Raw genomic sequence first — 25,808 nt, forward strand, 5'->3', positions numbered from 1 at the left:
ATTTATTTTTAAAAAGTGAGACAGTACAATACTTGATGTAACTGCAATGTAAAACCCAGAATAGTGAAAATCTTATTTTGCAACCACGATCTAACTTAAAATACTGTGGGTAAAATCACAAAGAGAATACCCTCCACTTCAAATGCTGTCAAATGTATAACCTATTAGTTCAGCTTTCTCTCCCTTCCAGTCACCTGAAAGTAACTATATTTCATACACATCTGCTTATGATGCCCAAGCTTCCGATTAAGGTTCATCAAAATCCCTTGAATGGTTTAGGTGTTGCACTTATTGAGTTATATTATGTAACACCTTTGAGTTGGATTATCTCTAGAGTCCCCTGACAGTAAATAATGGTATACTCCTTCATGCACATTTACATATGTTACAAAATGTTCCTAGTGATTTAGGAAGAGTTCTGCTCACTAGGTTTCAACATGTAAAACCTTTAAAGTTATGGAGTCCCCTGCCAGTAATAAAAATCCTTCATGCACATCTATATACAATGCCCAAACTTCCTATTAAGTTTCATAAAAAAAATCCTTCAAATTTGTTTGCAGGGGGTATAATAACACAGATCCACTTCACTAATGCTCAAGTGTGCATGTATAGTGTAACCTGTCTGAACTCTTTTACACTTTTACACAAGCTTTTAGATTATTCAGATTTTGGTTTAGTCAGGTTTCACTGTACTATCATATACAAATTACTATGTATATGTGGCTTGGGAAAAAGAAAAAAAACAAGTGATTGTTATTTGTTTTTTTATTACAATGTAAATATGTATAATTCATGTTACTCTGGTATTTTAATTGAATAAAATTAACTAGTGATATCTACACAGGAATCTCAACAAAGATTGAAATATAGCAGAGTACAGTTCAGAATGTATTTTAAAAGAAAAGATTGTCAAATAACAAATCTGAGTGCTTTGAGGCTATTTTGTTTTTTAGTAATTTGTATTTGTTCTGAGACCATCTTTAACACAATTTCAGATTAAAATAAATGGAAGAGCATGATACCTTTTGACCATACATGTACGTCAATGGTGCTTTGTCCATATTCATATAATATTCTTTTCTTTCGAAAGGTAATATAATGTAGGTATGGTCATAGATGGAAATAAGAGAGATTTTATTTAATATTTTTGTTACAGAAAATATCTTGAAAAAGATGGATAGTTACTTGATAAGAAATATGTTCCATTACATATTAACTATAATTAACATATCACAGCAAAAAACATTGTAGATCGGATTAATGGAGTCCTGTATTAGTGATCCCATAACTTCACAAGCATTTTATATTGCAATCGTTTAATGCTTTATAATTAAATCATGAGAACATTTTTGTTTTTATGAAAAATCATTAAAATTTGTTCTTTTATAATAATAATTGTAGTACAATTACATATATTGCAAGTTAAAGAATGATAGAAAATGACAGAAAATATAACTAAATAAGAAATTTTCTGGTTACAAATTAATTAAAAATTTAGGAATGTTCTAAAACTGTATAAGAATGTTAACGATTAAATCAATATTGAGACAATACTTCTCAAATAAAATATATTTTAAGCAAGTGAATATCTCACATCAGACTTGCAGAATTTTTTTCCAATTTACTGCAATATTACTCTATTATGTTGAGGTTAATATTGTGTTACCACCTAATAACTTTTTTTTTTTGTATTCAAGGTGTAAGTTAGGATTTTTTTCTGTTACATATCATTTAACTAAGGACTACACTTCTTAAAAAAAATAAATGAAGAATAGTCATTTAAAATTCTTACAGACAGAAAATGATCCGATTTGGTACTATTCAATACTCTACACTAAACTTGTATAAATTTAAGGGATGATATAAAATCTATGAATATATATTTACAATAAAATATGATAAAAACCACTTTTTAAAAAAATATACAAAATATATAAAGGGTTTCTCCTGTATACACCAGTAAACATGTTCCTGTGAAAAATATGAAATTAATGGATCAAACCTATCATGAATGCATTCATTACATCTTCAACTAAAATGCTTTGCAGGGTGCAGCTTGATACAACAGCAGAAGTAAAAACCCTGAACAGTTGGAGCAAGTATCGATATACCAAACATGATACAGCTTTGAATTTTGATTATGATTAGATATTTGACACAGGATAAGAATTTTACAAGAACTGAAATGGTCAATTTTTTACCCCTTATTTCTTTTATGGTTTGGAACATTGTTAGAACAATCAATGTCTTAGGACGACAGTACAATCCCATTATATAACTGCAGTTCTTTTGTGATTGTATACAAATGTCTTAAATGTACTGCAAAAAAATTACATCACAATACTTTGTTACTAATCTCATATCAACTATGTATTTATAAAAATATAACATAAAAGAATGACCAAACCAGTAATGTATTAATAGGATAATTAATTGGAAAGAGTGAATAACCAAAATATTATCCTACTTATTATATAAATTTTCTTCATATTTTACCAATATTTTCAACATGAATTTTAAATTTTGTGATTGGAGGATTAATATCAAAGTTGTAATATTTTGGTGGGAAAAAGTCTGAGAGTGAAATTACCAAAATTTAATACACTGGGAACATTCGATAAAGCACTGCTATCTATATAATAACAAATGTTAATTTTCAAAATTTGATGCCGCTCCAAGTTAAGAGCGAGAAATATACATGTTGACAATGACAGGGTGCAAAAACATTACTTTTACACAATAACTGGTCAACACTATAAAAGATTGCCTATGCATGTTCATATTTTTTCAGTCCTTTGCATTTTTTCAACAGATGATAAACTGAAAAATGCCAAGAGAAACGAAACTTTGGTTGGAAGGGTTAAATGAGTTACAGGTTTAATTAAAATTATTAAAATGTATTACTAATACTTTTTACAGCTGACAGATTATGCTTAGATTCAGTATTGAATGTCAAAAAATTAAAATCCTGTAATCAAGCACAAAGCAATTATAGCACAGATGAATAGTGGATTTTGTCACAGAAAATCATTATTCTTCTGATACTACTTTTGAAAGCCAACATATATTGTAATTCAAAATTTTAGTTATCAATACACATCTTAATGAAGTACTATTTAAAAATCAACACTGTTTCAATAAAATTAATCAAAATTCATTAAATAAACATGGAATGTCATCATTTAATATACAAAGTTTTGGTTGGAATGTAAATAAATATATCAGAGCACTTTCCTTGTTTCTTTTTAGGTAAAAATACTTTAAATAAAAGAACATGTAATGATATAAGATAAGAGCACAAATTCATAATATTTACAATATTGCAAACAACATAGAAAAACTGACTGGTATTAAATATCTTTTTGAAATAGAAGTATAATTTTATGTCAGTGAAATTGCATAGACCATTAACACATAATCATGGACTAAAGTCACAACCTTTAATTACAATGTCATTATTACAGAATGTACACCCTGTATAATCATCATATTGTACACAGCAGTTTTATTTAGATTCAGGTAAGACTGGATTGTCTCACACATTCCATTCCCAATACACAGGAAAAATTGCACCATATGTTTTCATTTGTTTTAAAACATGGAAACACGTTTAGGACCAATAGGTAAATTTAGGTTTTTGTGACTATAAAATCAATTCGCAACAAAAGTTTTTATTTTCCTAAATTATATGAATACATTAAATCCTGTGGGAGACGTATAATTTCCATTTTACTTTTATTAACCTTTTTTTCTCATGAATTATTTGTTATTCATGAACATATGTTTTTATGTTTTTCATGGTGATCCTAAACATATGTTGCAATTGTTCCTGTGTAACAATAGTATCATTTACCGGTATAATTACCACAATACAAGTTTGTTCACAAAATTTATTTGGTGTGACAAATACATAAAGTTTGCTCTTTCTGTGCAGAAGTAAAATTGTCACTAAATTCTTCACAAAGCCTATATAAAACTATGCTTTCATTGTTCATTGAATATTTTTTTTCACTATTGAAGGAGAAACACAATTCATTGTCAAATCGACTACTTAAGTAGCAGTCATTCTAAAAATCAGACCGAAGGTGATTCATGCATGTCAAAAAACCCACAAAATTCAGTTTTATTTCTTTTTCAGAAACAGTTACTGTTACCTAAATTTTCCTATCACAACAGAGTAAGAAATAGTAGCCTGCCCCCAGCCTTCGACTGGCTACATTTTTAAGGACTGGCTTAAAAATTTTAGCAAAAAAATTTATAGCCATATAGTAAGTATATTGAAAAATTGTATTCAGGACTGGCTAGAATTCGAGTGAGTTTCCTACCCTGCCTATCATAACCAGTCTTAGTTTATCACTTGGTTATTGTGCTTTTGAGAAAAAAATTATACAGATTGCAAATGAAATCTGCAACTTTGCAAGGGTTATTGATTTGATTTCATTTGGGCGATTTATTAAAGTGCGAGATGAATGTATGATTTTCTAAAAAAAAGTGCAGAAATGATTATCGTAATGTAAAAATATAACATATGTAGATTGAAAAACCATTGTATGTTTGGTAGGTTTTTCTACACCATGAATCACTTTACCATTGGCAGTGTCTGAATTTTATGTGGACTGGTACTTAAAAAACGTACTCGTCCATTTTAATATGCCAAATATAATAATGAAATTGATTAACAATTAAAAACAATTAAATTAAAAAGAAAATGTCTATGAATAATTCTGATTACAATAGCTGCAAACAAACACTGACAAAAACTATAAATTTGAGGATTAAGGGTGACATATCTATGGATGATAACTATAAATGTACCAGTAGTACCTAGTCACTCTTGAGATATTCTGTACTGTGATAAGTACAATATGATAATAAAATGCAACATTGGGAAGATATGATTTGGTTAGGTGTGAGACGAGCAGATTAATCACAATTAGCCTCTCGGTATGTTCCTTCTGCTGTTACAAAGTAATTGTCAAAGAAGTCTTGAAGAAAGGCAAATGTTGGTCTATTCTCTGGATTTTTCTTCCAGCACTGTAACATGGTATCATAGTATGGATCAGGACAAGTCATTGGACCTCCAGTAGGTTTAGCCATCCTCACTCCAGCTTCTACTTTGCTAAGTACATCATGTCCAGTCATACCTAAAACCAAATCTGTCTGTTTAGATACATAAATGATTGATTAATTATAATGTAACTTCCTATGGCAGATATTTTATGAATTTCAGGACAAGAATGATCTGACATGCTGAGCTGGATTTTTATAGTGCTAGCTCACAGAAGCAACAGCTCGAAGGTAGACATGCCACCCCACTCAGACACATTATTATGACTCGGAGCTTACTACTTGTTACTCTACCCTCTTCAATACTGTGTGCTTGGCAGAGAAGCAATCTCTTTTATCTAATTTCATGTGTTATACACCTTCTGCTTGGTTGCTCCTATTTGGGTAAACCAGATAAATTTATAAAACAAAATTAGGTACTAGAATATCATTTAGATTGATTTAGTTCACAACTCATAATTTAAATGATCTCAAAATAAATAATATTTCATTGAGGATCAATTCCAAATTTAGAATTTAAATTAGAAGGCTTCACATTTCATGAATCATAATTAATAAATTGCCCCAGTTTTATATTACATATGTTTGTAACATGATCAAAAATTGAAAACGATCTTTCAACATATTAAATTTTCTTTAACTATTTTAATTTCTATTACATTTTCAATAGTTCAGCTTAATCGAGCTAATTTGACCATTTTGCATAACCTAAATTTAGGCCATGCCCCCTTAATTACAAAACTAGATGTACTTATGATGGTATCCCATTACACTAAAAGCATGCATGTAAATTACATAGACACTATTGATTGATGATTTTAACAGTACTGACCTGTGTTAAGAAAATGTTGATTTCGTATTCAGAAACATTAAATAATTATTTTATTTTTGTTTTCTGGTGTTTTTGAATTAAGATATAAGAATTATTTTCAATTGTTGTTAGGAACCAATAATTGAAAACAATCCTTAACTGCAAAAACATACCTGGGTATGGAACACGACCAAATGTGATTAATTCATACAGCAATACACCATAAGACCAAACATCAGACTTTATACTGAACTTTCTGTCAAATGCTGCTTCTGGTGCTGTCCATTTTATAGGGAACTTTGTATCTTAAAACAGAAAAGAAGTGATGTGTTAATAAATGTAAGATGATAAATCGCTGAAATAGGCTGATAAAAAAGTGTATCTACAAAATGGTCCTTTTTGTAGCTACATGGAAAGAAAAATATTGCACACACCAAATAGACTGTTTGGTCATCTAAAGTAGGAAGAGCAGTAAACTTCTTCAAAGAACTACCAAAACTTAAGTAAATACCACATACCAGACTGAATTTACAAAAAGAATAAAAAATACAACTAATTAAATTCCAAATCACTTAATTTCAAAGCAAAATAAAATAATATCTTCTGAGTAAATCATTAGGAAGAAAACCAGTCTGTCTGGTGTGCAAGTTATTTCACTTTGTTTGACCAGTAAATAGTAAAAGGACTATCTACCTGCAGTTGCTAGAAACTGTACATCTACTTCGAACAGAAAAATAGTTCAAGGCTGTTAGTAATTTCAAATAGAAAACATGTATTATCCAACAAGGTTCAGATTTACAATGTTCACATTGACCATCTTGATGTAAGCTAGACCGAATACTGTAAACATATAAATTTTCGCAGTGGACAGAAAACCACGTAAAACAATACCCGAAAAATGAATTTTAACACCATATAGCACTAATTATTTTATTTGAAACTGCGAAAATTGAAATCCATGGATTTGTTCATTGGACAAAATGCGTGAAATTTAGGAACCATGAAAATTAATACATTTACAGTAGTACTGCTCGTTCTGTACAATCTCATATACACAAAAATTTGTTGGTATTAGTTGTAATTTAATACAATGAAAATATTCCAAATCAAATTTTGACTGATAACATCTTTGCCAGAGACTTGAAGAACTTAATCTGATCTTCACTGGCACCCAACAGAAATACCAAAATCTTTAAATGAGCTAAGGCCATAACTCCTAAACAGTTAATCTCATAAACACCCAAAATAAAGATGACCTGTATAGTAATCAAGTTTGAAAATATTTGTGTTTATTTATCATTTGGAAATCATAAATATGATGGACAAACATATGGAAGGTTATAATCCTGACTCATTTGGCAAGAATATATAAAGTGGTTGATTACTATGAATAGGCAATTGTAAAATGATAAAAGTATTTTTATTAGATATTTACGTTCATGTGCTTCATATATATCTTCTTGAATTAGTCTTGCTAATCCAAAATCTGCAACTTTGACTTCATTTCTTTCACCAACTAAAATATTAGCTGCTCGTAAATCTCTGTGAACGAAGTTTTCTGTTTCCAGATAAGCCATTCCATCTGCAATCTAAGAGGAAACATTCCATCTCTATCAATGTAACGTAAACAAAAATTCTTAGAATCTCATGGAAGAATTTGAAATCCATTCATATCTTCTAATCAAATTTTCAAACTAAGGATTTTTAAACAGTTATGAAAAAAATCAATAAGACAATTTTACAGAGAAAAAAAATGTGTTTTTATCGGTGTGATCTGCATAATGAGGTCATACCTGAGCAGCCATATCAACTATTACAGGAAGTTTAATGGATTTTCCCTCGTCCTTCCTCAGGTAATCTAACAGGGAACCATTTACCATTAGTTCCGTAATAATCCATATAGGTTCAGTAGTTGTACACACAGCAAGAAGTTGCACTAATTTACGGTGTCGTAATTTATGCATTAGTTTTGCCTCCGACAAAAAGTCTTCAGCACTCATAGCACCTTGTTTTAAAGTTTTTACAGCAACATCAACAGTATTTCTCCACTTCCCTAAAATATCAGTTATATATCTTTAAAACAAAATTTTAAGTTAACATGGTAACATTTATTTCTCTTTCTTCCACAGGACCTTTCTTTCAATGTTTGTAGATATATTTTTCTCTCTCTATTAGCTAAAATCTATGTGGAAATACTTCAAATATTTAATCATTATTTCTTTCAAACAAAAGAATTTCTAACATCTTAAGTATTTTAATATCTTTACCACATCACATAACCTACACTTAAGACAGAAAATACAAATTAGTACCAATTTCCTGTTCATATAAAGACAGAAAACTAAGCAAAACTTTTCAATATTAATTTTACTTTAATTTCACTACATGTACTACACAAATCAGTATCTTGTATCAAAAGCTGATCAATTACAAAAAACTTACTAAAAGTTTCATTTACACAAATACATGAATATACTTTAGGAAAAATACAGAAAAAAATATTAAAGATATATAATTTTGAAGTGAAATCCTCCTCCAGACTTCAAATATCAGTACATGTATATGTGTTTCATAGGAAGAACTTTCAATTACAGTGGTTTAATAGCTTTATTTTTTCTATCACAACAAATAATTATTTTTAAATACATTCATTTTTATCAACTATACCTGCATGTACATCTCCAAAGCATCCACTACCCAATTTCTTCATCAATTTAACAGATTCTCTAGTAACTTCCAGCTCTCTGAACTGTACTACAGGTGGAAGCTTCGGGCAGGGGACAGTAAGTTGACAACACAACCCATCACCAACACCTGCAAAATTGGATACAAAAATTGTAATGTTAAAAACCAGTATAAAACAAGAGCAGTAACTTCTGACAAAATAAAAAATAGGTACTTGATCTTGAAAATCAATCAGATTATGGATTTTTATAAATATAAAGTGTGTGCGAAGTTCTGTTGAAATCTATCAAAGTTTAAAATGAAGATAGAATGGCATCACAGTTGCTATATCCACTCACAACTTGGTTCACATCTGTAACAAGACTAGTGTACAAATCTAAGAACAGATAACAAACCTTGATAATGCTGTATAAGTTTCAGAAGTCCAGGAAAAGTTCTCCTTGGACTAATATAAAATCCACCATTGTCCATCTTTCTAATTCTGTAGTGTTTTACACATGCATCATTAGCCTTAGCATCATAGTCCCGTATAGACAATACATATGACTGTTTATCTTAAATCAAAGAACAAACAAATGGTGTATACTGTAGAAATAAACATGAACATTTATTGTATGATGATTAGAAAAATGAATGAGGTGATTGAATTGTATGAAAAAATTAACTGTGACATCAATGACTGAAGCAACCAATACAAAGAACCTCTTTTATGAAAAACAACTACTTGGAATATAAACTACATTTTCTATTTCAGCTACATCATTAAATTTCTTAACATACGCTTTTACATGATTTATGCACTGAGTAAAATTCAATCTTTTAAAATACTGTTAAAATTTGAAAAAATGATTAGTATAAAGCTCCATGCAATATCAACACTTTGTTTAATAAAATGCTTTGTAGTATACAGCTTGATACAAACACTGAGGTCATTCCCTGAACAGTTGGGACAAATACAGAAGCAACAGTCAAGCATGACTTTAACAAAAGTGGTCAAACAACTTAAATAATAAGATCCAATATCACCTTCTTAACTCATCCATCCATGTACCAGCACATTTTGCCTTACAGAATTTTATAAATTGGAAAACCAGTAGTCTTGTTTGAAGGGGTCCAACTTAGAAGCTTACTTTTTAAATAATATAAAATTCCACCCTCCTATAGTAACAAGGATAATTGTACTTCAATTTCAAGGAGATTCATACACTTTTCCGGTATTGTCCAAAACCAGAAAAAAAGTTTCATTTTTGCCCCTTTATGGCCTTTAAATCTAAAATTTTTACTGAAATAATTTGAATTTTACTCCTTTTATTAGCTCATCTGGTCACATGCCATGTGAGCTACTGCCATCACTTGGCATCCATTTTCGTCCTGTAAACAATTTTTCAACTCTTCTCCTATGAAACTACTTAACCAATTAAAACCTAACTTGGTATGAATGTTCCTTAGAGTATTCTGCATAGAAATGATACTGGGATTTTTGATCTGTCAAGAAACATAACTGCTGTTACTAAAAATAGAACATAGGGGTCAGACAGAAGTTTTCCCCATATATCTCATAAACCAATAGGTTTAGCAAAATTCTGACATGGGTAAAAGTGTTCAACATGTTGAGATGTATCTGTGGTCAAATTTTCATTTTTAACTGTTAAGCCATGTTAAAGTTATTGCTCTTTTTTTATGTTTTCTGGCTATTTTTAACATTATTACTTTAAAAAAAGGTTCTCCTCTGAAACTACTTGACCAATTTGAACCAAGCTTGGTATGAATTTTCCTTAGGGTATTCTGCATAGTACTGATGTGGGGAATCTTAATCCAATGAAAAAAATGGCCACTATTACTAAAAATAGAACAAAGGTCCTTCAGAAGTTTTGTGTATAATATCTCCAAAACCCTTAGGTAAAGCCAAATTCTTTTAGATGCTGAAATGATCCTTATAATAAGGCCTACAAAAGTCTCCATTGAACCAAAATTGTTGGACAATTTCTAAGAGTTATTGCCCTTGAAAGGTGAAAAATGATGTTGTATTCAGCCAATATCTTGAAAACTATAATAGACAGAAAGAAATTTTATAGGCCTGCACAAATCAACAGGAATCAAAGATGTATGTTGGCTCCTTGATAGAGTAATTACCCTTAAAATGCGAAAAATTATGTTTCTAGCTGTTTTCAGCCAATATCTTGAAAACTATAATAGACAGAAAGAAACTTTCAATTCATGAAATTGTCCTTATGATAAGTCCTACCAAAGTATTCTTTGAGTAAAAATTGTTGGACAACTCCCTGGAGAGTTATTAGCCTTGAAAGGCAAACATTTAACCAGGTAAGTGATTCAGGCTCCTGGGAGCCTTTTGTTTTTTTGGCTCTAAGCCTGACTTTCGTGGTATAGAACTTTCATAGAGATCTTCATAACCAAATTATTGTGCAGAAACTAAGGGCCTACTGACAATGACAGCGCCATAACATTAATATATCTTTTGGGACGGTATAATAACATCTAGTATTTATCATGCATTTTTTGTTTGAAACAGATCTTGTATTATAGAATAGAAAGAAACAGACACTGTAGATAAGACTACCTAGTTTCTTAAAATATTTGCATCTTTCATTTTTCACAGAGTATAGCAAGTAAAAGAATTAAAATATTTACAAACAGTCTTTTTATTTTGTATTTCAGGTTTGGCTGTAATTAAAATTAAAATGCTTATACCTATAGTGTTAAAAACTGATATAAAATGAAGTTAAAATACATAAAAAGCAATCACTATATACCCCTTCTGTGTGGGGATATAAAAAAACTTGTCTTGCTGGATATTATAATAAAAAAAAATGAAGAAGTCCATACATGTAATCCCTTATAGTTTTCTTATTGTTGTGTCATACAAAATTCAAATTATGTCATAAGCATGCTCTAGAAATGATATGGGATCCATTCCATATTCATTTTAGTTAGTTAAGAGATTTTGACATCTTTCATATGTAAATTCCTCCATGAAATTTGCAAAATAATTAAAAATATTTTGACAAAGATTGCAAAAACATAAAATCATAGTGTCTGATTCTTATCCTCATAAAAGACTAACTGAATCTCTGGGTATTTTTTGGCTCCTTCTGTAGAAATCAAAGTTTTCCTTAAGCACACCAGAAAAAATATGGAATGATAGCCCATCTACACTTTGAGTATAGGGTGGTGTCTCTGCCTTTTTATTCTAATTTAATCCCATTTAATAGCAAGTGGTTAGTCAAATTCTATGGCTATGATTAAATGAGTACACATTTATGACTTCCATGAGTTCTTGTGACTTTAATAGGATGACAACAATAAATTAATCAACTCGCGAAGTATATATAAAGACATTTAGGGCTAAATATAACACCCAAGAAAATCTTTGATAAATCATGAAAAAGAAAGCACTTTTTAAAATCATTTCAGCAAATAAATTATCATTAAAGTCAGAAATACAAAAATTATAATTCTTTGATACAGAATAATCAGTCCTCATAATGGTCATCAATACGAATTTAACCTTTGATCTTAGAAGCACGGAGAGCCTTATTTCATCTTACGGGAAGATAACCTGTAATACCGAGTAAGGATCTATATAACATTTGTAGTTTCGTATCTTTAACAAAAACAAAGGTTTATCTATTTATGGCTCACAACGAAAAGTTTTCTTAAATTGTGACGAAAAATAAATTCTAGATGATGTAAAACTGTAAAAGGCATCATTATTTTTTTTTTTTAAATATCAATATTTCCAATTTTGCCCTCTTACAGGTTACATCTGCTTCATATTGCAATTGAATTCTCCATGTTCATTTAAATCCATTTACACATCAAATAAATCAGAACCTGTAAAAAGAGAGGTTGTCTCAACAGACTTTTATAATTCAGCCAGTTTGGCATTTACAAGAACTAAAATAGGGCAATGATGAAACATTAAGTGATATCCCGCCATATAATGTAAAAAAAGGGGGATGGCCTTTTGGATTTTGCTGAATATTGATCTTAAACTATTTATTATGGTACTAAATAACTAAGCAAAGTTTCACTTATCTGTTCTCAAGGTATCATCTGGAAACCATTGGGACAGAGGAACATACATCTTTTCAGAGGGTATCACATAATACCTTGAGTCTTCATGTAAAAAAATGTTCTAGTGATTGTGTAAACCTGTTTCAAAGCTTCTTACTCCTACACAAATTTTTTTGAATGAAATTTCAGCATATGGGAACAAAATGTCTTATAAAGGCCTGGGAGTATACTTATTTTTTGAGATTTTGCAAGATTTTGAAATCCCTTCATGGGGAAAAACAGCCTGTAATTGATGGTAAATTAAAATATTTACATCCTTTACAAAATCCACTTACCAGCAGATTCTCTGACAAGAAATGTTCCTTGTGGATTCCCTGGTAACATCAACTGTTTATCAGCTTCCTTTCTTTCAACATTATACCACCAACTATCAGGGGAAAAATCATCAATATTGATAATGATATACCATTCAGGTTTATTTTAATAATATAAATTCAACACAAAAAATTGATTCTGTAACCCAAATTATTTTTGCAATCAATTAAGGTTCTGCTAAAGTCAATATCTAGGACATTCTTAATTAAATGTTTTCATTCATAGTTTTAATAATACATTAAATTTAGCACTGAAACATTGCTAAATGCATCTTTATATGTATATGACACACACGCACAAGTCAAACTTAGGAACACATGTTTTATAACTTCTATGTAACATTAACAACATTAATGTAAACAAAATATTTTAGAATAAATCTACAACTGTCAAAAACAAGATTTGAAGTCTGAAATTCATATAGTTCTGTTATTATTCATTTTGGAATAGAACTATATGAATTTCAGACTTCAAATCTTGTTTTTGACAGTTGTAGATTTATTCTAAAATATTTTGTTTACATTTTTGTTGTTAATGTTACACAGAAGTTATAAAACATGTGTTCCTAGGTTTGACTTGTGCTTGTGTGTCATATACATATAAAGATGCATTTAGCAATGTTTCAGTGCTAAATTTAATGTATTATTAAAACTATGAATGAAAACATTTCATTAAGGAATGACCTAGATATTGACTTTAGCAGAACCTTATTTTTTCCTTATTTCCCAAACAAGGCAAACAAATTGCAAATAAATATCCACAAATAAATCCCTTCATTATGAAATACATATCAAGCAGGTTGTTAGTTATGAAAATAAAAAGTCAAAAAAAAAAATTTATATCCTAGGACATAAAATTTAAATAAATGTGAAAAAAGTTTGGTTCACATAAGTTGACAACCTACAGTATAAACTGACAAAACTAATCTAAAGCGCAGTTAGCCCATTCATAAATAAAATGTGAAAATCTAACAACATAAAATGATGACACAAAGTAAATGCACAGCTTACTCTTGTGCCTGTGGAGAATCATCATCTTTAGTGACATAGTTACTTGGTATATAACCTTGTTGTCTAGTAGTCAGGTGACGTGCCATCCACCAATCACAATTGGTGCTGAAAAACAAAACAAAAAACAAAAACATTTTAATTCATTAGACAAACTTTCTTCCATCTTTCCCTTTAAAAAAAGGTAATAAAAAAGTGAAGATCATGTAGATAAAATTCCTTTACATAACTGGAAACATTTTAAAAATTATGGTCAAATAGTTATTTTTTCATAAAAATAATGATTTTTCAAGGAATGATTAGAATCTCATGTTTTTATATAGCTGAAAAATAATTCTGGCTGTTTACACTTGGTGTAATCCACAAATTTCTTTAATAATCAATACAAAAAAATAATTCCTGAACTCATATGGGGAAATGTATTTTTATTTAATTTTAAGTATTCCTATAGTTTACAATAACAAGCTGATATATTAAAATTTTCAACACCATAGAACAAAAGACAAAGTTAAAGACACGATTTCAGTTGTAAATACATGTTCACCATACAACTACATGAACAATGGTGGTTTCAAATGAAATTTCTTAAAAATCATTACATTTATAAATAGGTTTTCCCTTTCCTTTTTGAAAATGAAGAAAATATTTTCAACATTTGTGTCTAAAATTAATTTAAATGTACAACCTGGCTTCATCAACTTCCAAACGATCTCCTTTCTTAAATGATAAATCATCATCATTGATTGCATCAAAATCATATAAGGCTCTCATAACAAGTCCAGCTGTAATATAACATATTTGTAGGTTAAACCATTGAAGTAGAAGAAATACATTTGTATGATCTGTTCCGGTAATACTTGTATATACATGTAGTTACCAACCTAAATTGCCAGGCCATGAATTCATTCACAATGCCCTATGGTCTTAAAATAGTGTGAGCAGACTCACAAAAAGAATACCTGTAATTTCATCAACATCCATATGGCAAATCTGCAACTACACTTACAAGATTTGTGGAGAAACAAATGGACAGACAGTGATTCCTATATATCCCAAACCAAACAATTAATGAAACTTTATCCTAGGCTAAAATACTGAGCTACTTATGTTTTAAACCAAAACAGGTTACGAATGTTATAAAGCAAATATGATTATATAAGGAATAGGTGATACATACTGGAATTCATTGGTGGTGGTGGAAGTGGCCGTACTGGACTGGTAGGGCCATCAACTGAAATAGTAACATCTTGAGGAGATAGACCCTGACCACCATTCAAAACAGCTGCTGAAGGGGGCTTATTGCCCCCTGTTTCTGGTTTGCCTAGACAGCCACCCATGTTAACAGAAGTATTTTCATCTTAAACCTGGAATAGTAGACACATGTAAGTGTGTATAGAAAAATACACTGTAGAACTAAACCAGGAACTAAATTTAGCATTCTTTTAAATACTACAGGTAAATTAAAATCCCATATTCTTTACAATTTATTCCGTATATACATGCAAATTGACTTCCTTCTAAAGTTCTACAGGTAATAAAAATAAATACCTGTTAATTTCTTAATCAATTCTTAGTATTGCTGAAATACTGTCCATTCACTAAGAATTTTACTACATGTACATGTCCATACTTCAACAAATAGCTAACTAAAAAGATTTGAACTACAGACAGCTTAACTTCATTAAATTAAACAACTACATTGTCAACTTACTTGGAATATGATGTACATTTCATTAAATGTATAATAAAAAGTCTCACAAGTTTTAAATAGTTGAAAATAGCATTAAAACAAACACACACCAGTACAATGATTACTCAGCAGATTTAACAAGCATGTTATGAGTATTACAATTTACAATATACCCCTTGCATTCCCTCAATTGATAAGAGATGTGATCAAAATAGCCAGCTGGCAAGGTCAGATCCAGTTTTTGGCAGTTACTACTAATAATTATTAGTATCCTGTTAAGCAGGTTTTACTACCTGCATTGATAAAGGAATTTCAGTTTTTAATTCATTCCTGTAAATTATCACTGTGTTTAGAACAATGATTATTGCTCAAGTACAAAATGTACATGGCAAGGCTCTGTTAGTTGTGATAGCAAGCACTGCCTATAGCACCTATTTAGGGATATAAAAGGATCTGTTTCTATTACACGCTCTTCTTCTCTATGTGCTTACTGAGGGTTGCATGTATTTTTCAAACTGTCAATGCCACAGCTTATTTGTAATAAGAAACATAATGATCTGATCATGCATTGTTGCAACAGGGCCGGACCCAGACACTTTGAAAAGGAGGAGTGCCAGCCGAGATTCCTCAGAAAAAGGGGGGTACTAAGACATTATTTGTCAATTTTGTCAATTTTACATATGAAAATGACAAATTTTCCAACAAATAGTGGGAGGTGCCAACCCCGTGCACCCCAATTGCTGGATCCACCACTGTGCACATCAATCAATTCAGTTATGATATAACTGATAACAAAACAATTTCAATAATTCCTATTTGATTTCTAAATTCAAAACAGGACATTGCAAATGATGCAATGAAACTATGGTACACTTGAAGTCACTTGACCTGACTAAACCCCCAAAACTGTCTTAAAAATATATAAACATAATGTTGTGGCCTGATACTTTTCTTTTAAAAAAAACAGAAAGAGCAACAATTTCATATGTACGAAACATCTTTCATAAAAATGTCAAATTATTCAAACCTAGGGACATTAAAATTCTGCATATTTTTGTTTACAAAAAAGTCAAATTGACTGTGAAATCTGTTACAGAGGTGATTGTTGGTAATTAGTGATTCGACTAAAAACCTAATGCACTGCCAAACTTGGAGTCTGCTAACCTTTCTTTAGGTTATTGTTGCTACCAATTGTTGAACTAGTGTTCTAGGATTTTTCTAAATTTTAGGTTTACACTGAAAAAGTCTAAATGAAGATTAACTTTCCTACACTTGAAGTTTGCTTTCCAAACTTAACAAATCATTTTAAAAAAATTAGTTTTCTACTTGCCTAAGTGAAAGTAGGGCATAATAAACAAGTTTTCCACAACAAATTGCTCTTGTCCAGAGTGAAAGGAAGATGGAATCCTAGAACACGGTGTTCAATGTACCACTTTTGAATAAAATGGCAGTACCAGTCCCAGCCAAACACAATTTTTTTTACTGGACAGAAGGTCCTTTGAATATAAAACTTTTACTGGACCTTCAGAACTTTAACCAGACCTACAATCAGAGTTGAAAAAATATGAAGGGGTACCCGGTAATCAAAAACCATAAATCAAGGGACAGGAAAACCAAGGCAACTATCCTTTCTCTTATCTCTTAATGTGTTGAATTAACTAAAATCAGTAATGCATGGTTTTGTGGTTACAAATTTATTGTATAATACAATACTATTTATGCTCATTGTTGTCATTCATTATCCCTGCAAAGGCCTTATGATTAGGAAATAAAACTACTGTATTGTAATGTATGGCATATTGGTAAACATGAAACCCTATAACCTGTATGACCTATTGTGTTGAGCACAGATTGTGAAACCTCTCATCCCTTTTGGGAATAGTGAAACCTCATCCAAAACTTGGTAAAACAACTGTTGGTAAAATGTTCATGTAGTCAGATCCATCATGATGTAACTTGTTTCAGTTAAAAAAATAAATGGAAACATAAAAATACATCAGTTCTTGACTATACAATTATGAAAATCAACTATGAATTTATTGTAGAGATTTATTCTTCTTTACTAATTCCATCAATTTGGTACAACCTACTTTTCACTAATTTTTGCTGCCCCCACTTTTTTTTCAGGTAAGCCTTCCATATTTGGATTTTCTTTTTGTGTGCTTAGTCTACAGAAGAGGACAGTATTTTGTTTTCTTTGCACGGGACAGATCATTTTTAGTAGCATAGCTAGAAACTTATGAGTTCAAGATGTAGTTGCAAATACAAAAAATCAATGTAATATAATGAAATGAAATTACCAGTAAAAAGCATGAAAGATAACTAATAAATTCTCTTCACCAAAGCAGACCTTACACACACGTTTTGTTTTTATTTGGGTCAAAATATGTCATATTGGTCATCAAAAACCTACAAATATCTTTGAATTTTCCATCAGGGGAAGTTTCTTTTTTTATTATATATTACAGTCTTATTTCTATAATAAAAATACCATCAAAGATTACATTAGGAAAACCTCTTAACATTTACTTCAATTCAAAGAAAGGCAGGGAGTATTCCGATTGTGACAATTATTGAAGAGTGTGTTATCAATATGCTGATAGGTCTGTTATTTATAGGCAAATTTAATTTGGAAGGACTATTTTTGTCATACTGCGATAAAAAAAATTTGTTGTTTACCAAAATTTCTTAGTATTGTTATTATACTATTTTATCTCATGAAAATATTTAACCGGTCAGATGGTCCTGTAAGCTGCACAATTTTACAGAACCTCCAATTTTTTTCACCAGTCATATCCGTTGGTCCGGCAGAGTTGGTTGGGATGCAGTACATGTACATGTATTACTACATGTATATAGGATGTATATACATCATCTTTTCTGCCATTTAATGAATACATGATCTCTTGCAGCCCTTTCTACATCTTGTTTGGTAATTTTTATATGAGAACCTCCTGTTTGTTCTGATTCCCCTACTGACTCCTTTGGTTAACTGTCAGAAATTTTGTTTTCCACTACCTATGTGACTGCATGGCCTACTGTCCAATGGAAAATCATTTTTGTAACTTTTTAATTTTATCTCATATCAGAGTTGAAGTTTTTTTATGATCATCTAAATTCCAATTTAAATTCTAACTGGCTGTTAATAATAGCTCTACTTTTTCCAAAACTAGTTTAACTGCAATTAATTCTGCTAGAAGAAGTAATCCTTGTTTGCAAATTCAGATGTTTCATCCATGACCCTTGAAATACATCACAGCTCCAGCTCCACATAGCCCAGTATTTATTAAACATTAGCCTCAGTGAAAACAATGCATTTGTATTCTTGTGTTTTGTTTATTTTCTGAATGATCATATCTCTGACATGTAAATTTTCCTCACATTCTTTTGTTCTTGTTTTTAATGACCCTATTCAGGTGGACATTTAACTGCACCAAGGTCATCAAATATATATTCTTCTTCACCATCTCATAAATCAATGTTAGTTCCCTTCTTCATTTCTTCTAATCGCAATTTTCACACTAATGGTGACCAAACATGATTATTGATGTTAATAGGGTTCTACTGAGAGTGGTTATATATTCTACTGTTTTTGAAATTTCCATACTTTAATTTTGCTTTTAAGCAGAATGTGAATTGTATATATGCTTGTGTAAAGGAAATAAAGTATAAAAAATTTAATATGGGGTAGGCATTGCCTAAATCAGTGAGTACCGTGAGCTTTACCACACATGTATTGTCTGTGTGAGACTCTAAAAATAATAAAGAACATTACAAAATGGGGGTCGACCCAGATGAAAATGTTTGCTTCGCAAATGCAATATTTTTGTTTATATCTAAGCAGCAAGCAAAATCAATATTTTTATTTGAAAATCTGCCTTGTTGATTAATGGGGGAGTTTTTTTCAATAAATGAATAACTTGAGACAAATTTTTTCCCAAAATTCCAACCCCATACCCCCTTTTTCCTTGCTCTCAAAATGGTCAATAACTTTATAGCACTTCGCAATGCTTTACATATCTTATCCCTTAAGGGCATCTCTAGCAACACACTTTTCAGTTTTGGCCCGTCAGATCAATTTGTACAGATACTGGAAATATTACTGTTCTCTACAGATGGTGGGAATACTTTACACATATCATGTGACGTAAACAAAATTCAATCGATAGCTGCAAATTCCAAACAAGAAACTGATTGCCTTTCTTATCTTAGAAAAGCTATGCTTTGATTTGGATAATATACTTGAAATTATATTTCTTTCCACGGCGGGTTTGGTTCTTGACAACAGCGACAGTGGAACAGCGAAGATATAAGTACGTACATCCATGTGTTTCCCGAACTCTATAAAAACATTCTATTCACTTCTTTTAGTTACTAAAAAAATAGAGAAAGACTCGAAAACTATCTGAAAAGATGAATTTATTTTTATTGAAACCTAATCTTAGCCTATGTATTTTTATTTGTTTGGTTTAAGGAATCAGTGAATTTTCTCCGCAAGGAAAGTTACGTTTGCTTACTTCCGGGAGATGACTTTTTTTTTCACGAGTATATTGGGGAACCTTAAGGAAAATTTAGATAGTACATGTAATAACCGTAGAGCTCAAACCACTTTGCAGTGCTCGCTACAAAAATCCTTGCCAAAACATCACTGGTTAGTGGTTATGTTATAATATGGTTCCTTAAGAGTCGGGCATGGATGGCTATTCCTATGAAAATATATACATAAAACAAACATTTTAACAATCAGGAATTCTTTAACAGTTCCTGCAATATTACAATACACTTCTTCGTAACAAAATTCCAAAGCAATAATATGCAGGAACTGAAGAACGGGAAAGTGAGACGAACCCCCACGCAATAGTTAACAATCGTTACCAAGTTCCAAACATAGATGTCAAGAATATAAATAAAAAAACCCTTACATGGACCATGTTTTATCACAGTTGAGTCAAAGTTATGTTTGAAAACCAACTTTTTCAAAAACAAAACTTCGCAATCGACCAGGAAGTCTCTCGCCGGAAGGTATATACACAGTCTCGTGATTTCTCGTTGCTTCAGTGATAGGGACCATCTCAAAGATATCAGAGATACTTGTAAAGTAAAAAACGAAACGCAATAAACTCTGAAAAGCGAGAAAACGTAAGCTAAGAAAAAAATGGAATTTGTAAAGACAGATTTCCAAATTTATAGAAATCAACAATAAAAAGTTCAATCAAGGAACCCAGATTGGTTTTCTTCATAAGCAGATACATCAGGGAGTGTATATAAAGTCCCCGGATATATCATCTGCAGTTAAGATGTTACTTTTATATATACAGATTTAATTGTTCACTTTATGTAAATAAGGTGTCTCTTAGTTTAATGAACATAATTTTGTGTATTTGATCTAGTGTCTCATAAGTTCAAGGATAGTGTACAATATTTTACGATGTTTTGCAATGTAACTTAAGATCAATATGTATTACTCTTTGTCTTATTTTTTCTATAAAGATACTGCCACAAAGGCTAAATCGCCGTATAATTTCAGTCTGATGTCAATGAGTGTTCTAATTAAAACGAACTAACACATCATTAGAAAAGTACATAGATTTATAACTGTCTCGTATTTCAACTTTGAAATATTGTGTTTATAAAAACGACGACTTTACTGCATTCGGTATGAACGTTTCAATTTTGCTTTCGTTTATATATATACTAAAGGTTCCTTCCGTTTTGTTTCATTTCGATTTCCACCATATTTCGCATTTTTATTTCGTTTCTCAGTTTACCAGTACTAACGATATATTAACTTAATATTATTCAAATGATTGAACAGTTTAAAAAAAAAACAAACAAACAAAAAACAAAAGCTTTATCTATAATGTTTTTTTTAAGGGATAAGGTTATTTTCAGTGCAAGTAAAACTAAAGAAAATCCCAAACTCACATATTAAAACTGAAGTGCACGAGGGCATTGAATACCTAACAGGTTCATAAAAAAATCAATCACGCGGTCGAAAGAGAGCTGAGGATATAAATGCATTGTTATCCGTATTATCAGACCATGCTAAAAAAATAAACTTAATATATATAATTTCATTTATGTCAGAATGCAATGCTCATATACCAGGATCGTTACCCTACATATGTTCATTTCTTTATTTCATCATTATTGAGATAACATGAACAAAGATGAAATATTTTTACACATATGAAATACACATATATTAAATAGTCATGTAATATTATAGACACAAAAAAAGTCATCAAGATTTATAATACACCCATATAGATATAATGAGGTTGAGTGATGAGTGAAATAAGAATATATGCAGGTCACAGTAGTACTGACGGAGGTTAAAAAAAGCCCATAGAAATGATGCCGACAATGTCATACCGAATGCAGTTCTTTGTCGGATGCTGCAGTAGCCTTTACAGTACTGTCGAATTAAACTCACGTTTTCTGATTGTTGTAGCTGACTGTTTTCCAAGCATAATGCAGTACATTATGACACGCTGTATTTATATTTATTCCAATTTGTAGATATCTTATATAATTTATTAGATACCTTCTATTTGTATAAGATATCTTATATAATTTATATATCTTACATAATGCACAGTTTATAAAAAATCTCATACATTTTAAAAGATAGCTCATTAAGTATATATGATATCTTATGAAGTTTATAAGATATCTTATTAACATAATTATATCAGATATCATATATATATTATAGATATCTTCTAAGATAGAGAATGTCTACTAAATTATATAATAAATCTACAAATGGAATTAATATAAATACGGTATATCTTATGTAGTTTATGAGCAATCTTATAAAGTTTAAGGGATATCACATAAACTGTATAAGGCTAGTACTTTTCAATCTGTAATTAAGTCGACCAATGAGTAGTCAGGCTCGTTTTCGTAATCTTCTTCCGTATTCTGGTCTGCAGGTCTGAATGTATACACAACCTCATTGCTACTAATTGCGCTGTTATTGCACGCTGAATAATATGCATTCATCGCATGAATAGCATGAAAGATACGTGAATACAAGTTTTCTGGTTAAGTGTTAAGTACTTGGTGTAAATTTCTTATGCCCAGGATTGGTTTATATGTTTGTACTGAATCACGGTTTATTCAGAATATTCGGCACCTACAATAATGGGACTTTGTACTGCTTAGTATTTTTTCACAGTATATGTAAAAAGTCTTGAGCATTTTGAACGACGATCGTGCCGCGTAAAATAGCTAAATCGACTTAATTTTTTTTAAATCCTCCGGCGGCGTCTTTTTTGCGTGGCTTGTTTCAAAATAGTTTCTGAGTTCCTAATAAATAGTTTGTAATTGTTTTCAGCACAAATATTTCGCAAAGTACCGAAGCAATTACGAGATTTGTATATTATTTTAGAAAAGACTGTAGCTTACTTGTAAAACAATGATCATGTTTTTCATCAGCCCTTATTTCAAAGAAATGTTAAGTGATAAAAATGGCATAAATGAAATAATGGGAAACGACGCTATCTACCTCTTAAACAGAATGTCTATGAATTATCGAAGCGTGAATTGAGACATCTGTTCTCTGAAAATGTGTTGATTGTACCTTTACCTTTTCCTTACTACAAAATTTTCTGAACAGTCATGTAACACAATACAATGATTTTGTGACGAATTTTACTTTCGACTTTTAAGCTGAGCATAGCGCAAAATTGGTGACTTGCAAAATGGTCTAAAACCTGTTTAAAGTGTGTATATATAATTCATACGGCTTGGAATATTTTCGTACTAATGTGAGCTTTCTTTTATTCTTTTATTATGAATCGAGATATAATCATATTTCTCCTAACATTTGGAGCTTCCAGATGATCACTAAGTTCATGATCGGATAAGTAAAGTAAAGCGCACAACACATTTGGTGTATTTTCTATCAAGACAGGCTTTATGGAAAGTTATTTGTTGTGTCTTTACTAGCAACAGCCACACATGAGGTGCGCATATACAGGATACTTATTTTTTTCTTCCTCCGATAAGTGCGGATGAGCATATTTTTTTCTAAAAGAAATAATTTCAATTTGAATTCATGTAATATTTCTGTTAGAGTTTTTTTTTTTAAATATGAATACTATGTCTTGAAAATTGTTTTGTTGTGATTTTCACGCTTCTAATATCATGTTTATTTTGGGACGGCTAGGAATTGTCGGGTCTAATCAGAAGTCATATGCAAGTTTTTTTAATCTCATGGGATATTGCGTCTTTTCTGGCTTGAATGCATTACAAGACTTTCGCTCTTCTATTTTTTTCCAGTGGATATGACTTATCTATTTTTGCTAATATACCCTTTTGTGATAAGTTGATGAGCATGCTCAATATACACTTCCGCGAGGTGGGGCTTGGGTGGAACAAAGGATTTTCCTCGAATCAAAAACTTGGTACTTTATGTATTAAGTTAGTGAAAAAAATAAATTGAGTGACAGTTTTATTAAATACTATTTTTTATTTACAGATTGTTTTGAAAGAAAAGTATTTAGATATCATTTATTTAAAAAGGCAGTCATTCTGTAAATTATATTAGTGTTCACTCATTAAGATATTAAAAAAATACGTATTGATAAATCTGAGCGTCACTGCTCAAACTGTACAAATAATAAAGTTGAGGATGAGCGTCATTTCTTAATTAAATACTCTCTCTCTAAAACTCTTTCAGTATATTTCTACCACTTGTCATAACTTTGATAATATATATGTTGATGAATATTCAAAATGTTTCTGGCTATTAACACAATAAAACTTGTCTACCATGGAGAAAATCGGTGAATATATTAGTAGCTCCTTTGATCTAAGAAAAAGCATGCTTTGATACTGTTATTATTTGATATATTTGTTTTTTATGAATTTAGATCGAAGATCAGAATTGATATAGCAGTCACCAGAGCCTTTCGATTTGTAAAGCCTGATAGCATCTGCAATTATCTTACACTGCCGCAGAAATATAATTTATATAGTGTAAACAACTGGAGATTCAACTGTTAATGTATCGGTCCGGAAAAAGTCAACAAATTAATAAACAGGAGCTGGGCATTCCACTGTTTCAAGTATTTAATCCATTGTTCTAAATATATCGTTTATTATGATGTTACATAGATGGTACAGTATTTTACAATTAACATAAGTAACGCTCGATGTTATAAGAGCGGAGCATGATGGTTAGCTAAGTGAAGATACAAAATGTGCAGAGACTATAACACACCAAAAATTCCTCCCACAAATTGTAAATAAAATATTAAAAAATTTATGTCTGACCAATGGCTAACATTCTAAAGTGCAATCGAACCAAAATATTTACTTGTCAAAAGAATGTAATTAAATCAGTGTAATGTTCAACGACGGATAGTGTCATAAAATGTTATCAAAATAAAACTATAGATCTTTATCCTCTAATGCTGGGATCAATCAACAGATGGCCGTGAGAAAGTCTGTGCATACAAATGTTAACATTAATCTTAATCCTGATCTAGCTAATTACCATTTACTATTTACTGACTCATAATTAATCCAATATATAACAATAGGTTCAAATGCAGTTAGCTAGATCTATTTTGTACGTATTTCTAAGATATCGAATTCAATTTTATGATATCTACTCTAATAAACAAACTCAATAAGCAACTTTTACTGCGAACTTCATCTGCTGATTAATTAGGATTGTACATTTGTATTAACAACGACCCAATTAAAATAGTTGATTTCTAATCTCTTATCATGCAGTACCTGCTTATTTCTATGTAATCGGTCATTTACTGTCGATATATTAAAGTTGTCTATTTATTTTTAAAATATAGATAGAAATGAAAACCTTGGAGGCTATAAATTGTCGGAATGCTAAAGCAGCCTACTGATATATCATGCAGGCTCTGACGGATCCAAATATTTACAAAAAGGTCCAGTGGATCCGATCAAGAAACTTATATAAAGAAAGGGAATCCATGCTATCATCAGCCACTCACTTTTTTTTTCTTTTTTTTTTGCCAAATGTTTTACAAAACCCCTGAAACCATCCCGATGTATTACTCACTGTATCGTGTATTGTTATTAACGCCTAATGACCTCAAAAGCCCGAAGGTGACAAATAAAAAAATAAAATTTTGCTTAGACG

General features: G+C 30.6%; 1 protein-coding gene across 4 annotated transcripts; it reads right to left on the reverse strand.

The window, feature by feature from the left end:
* Positions 1-750: 750 nt before the first annotated feature.
* On the reverse strand, positions 751-20,754 carry LOC148629394 (tyrosine-protein kinase STK-like). 4 transcript variants are annotated; one of them, XM_088550198.1, is made up of 12 exons: positions 20,643-20,754; positions 15,158-15,344; positions 14,666-14,762; positions 13,984-14,088; positions 12,934-13,025; positions 11,213-11,245; positions 8,959-9,117; positions 8,546-8,692; positions 7,672-7,931; positions 7,314-7,467; positions 6,052-6,183; positions 751-5,144 (listed from the first exon to the last, which is right to left on the reverse strand). In XM_088550198.1, the coding sequence occupies exons 2-12, from the start codon at positions 15,315-15,317 to the stop codon at positions 4,924-4,926; spliced, it is 1,560 nt and encodes a 519-aa protein (XP_088406324.1). In that variant the 5' UTR covers positions 15,318-15,344; positions 20,643-20,754; the 3' UTR covers positions 751-4,923. The 4 variants fall into 4 exon arrangements, with proteins under 4 accessions (XP_088406324.1, XP_088406317.1, XP_088406338.1 ...); XM_088550191.1 differs by having other exon boundaries at positions 20,593-20,742; XM_088550212.1 differs by lacking the exon at positions 11,213-11,245.
* Between the last annotated feature and the right edge of the window lie 5,054 nt (positions 20,755-25,808).

Source organism: Perna viridis, chromosome 1, assembly GCF_037379345.1.
Source record: "Perna viridis isolate PV_CMFRI_1.1 ecotype Kerala chromosome 1, ASM3737934v1, whole genome shotgun sequence".
NCBI classification, from domain to species: domain Eukaryota; kingdom Metazoa; phylum Mollusca; class Bivalvia; order Mytilida; family Mytilidae; genus Perna; species Perna viridis.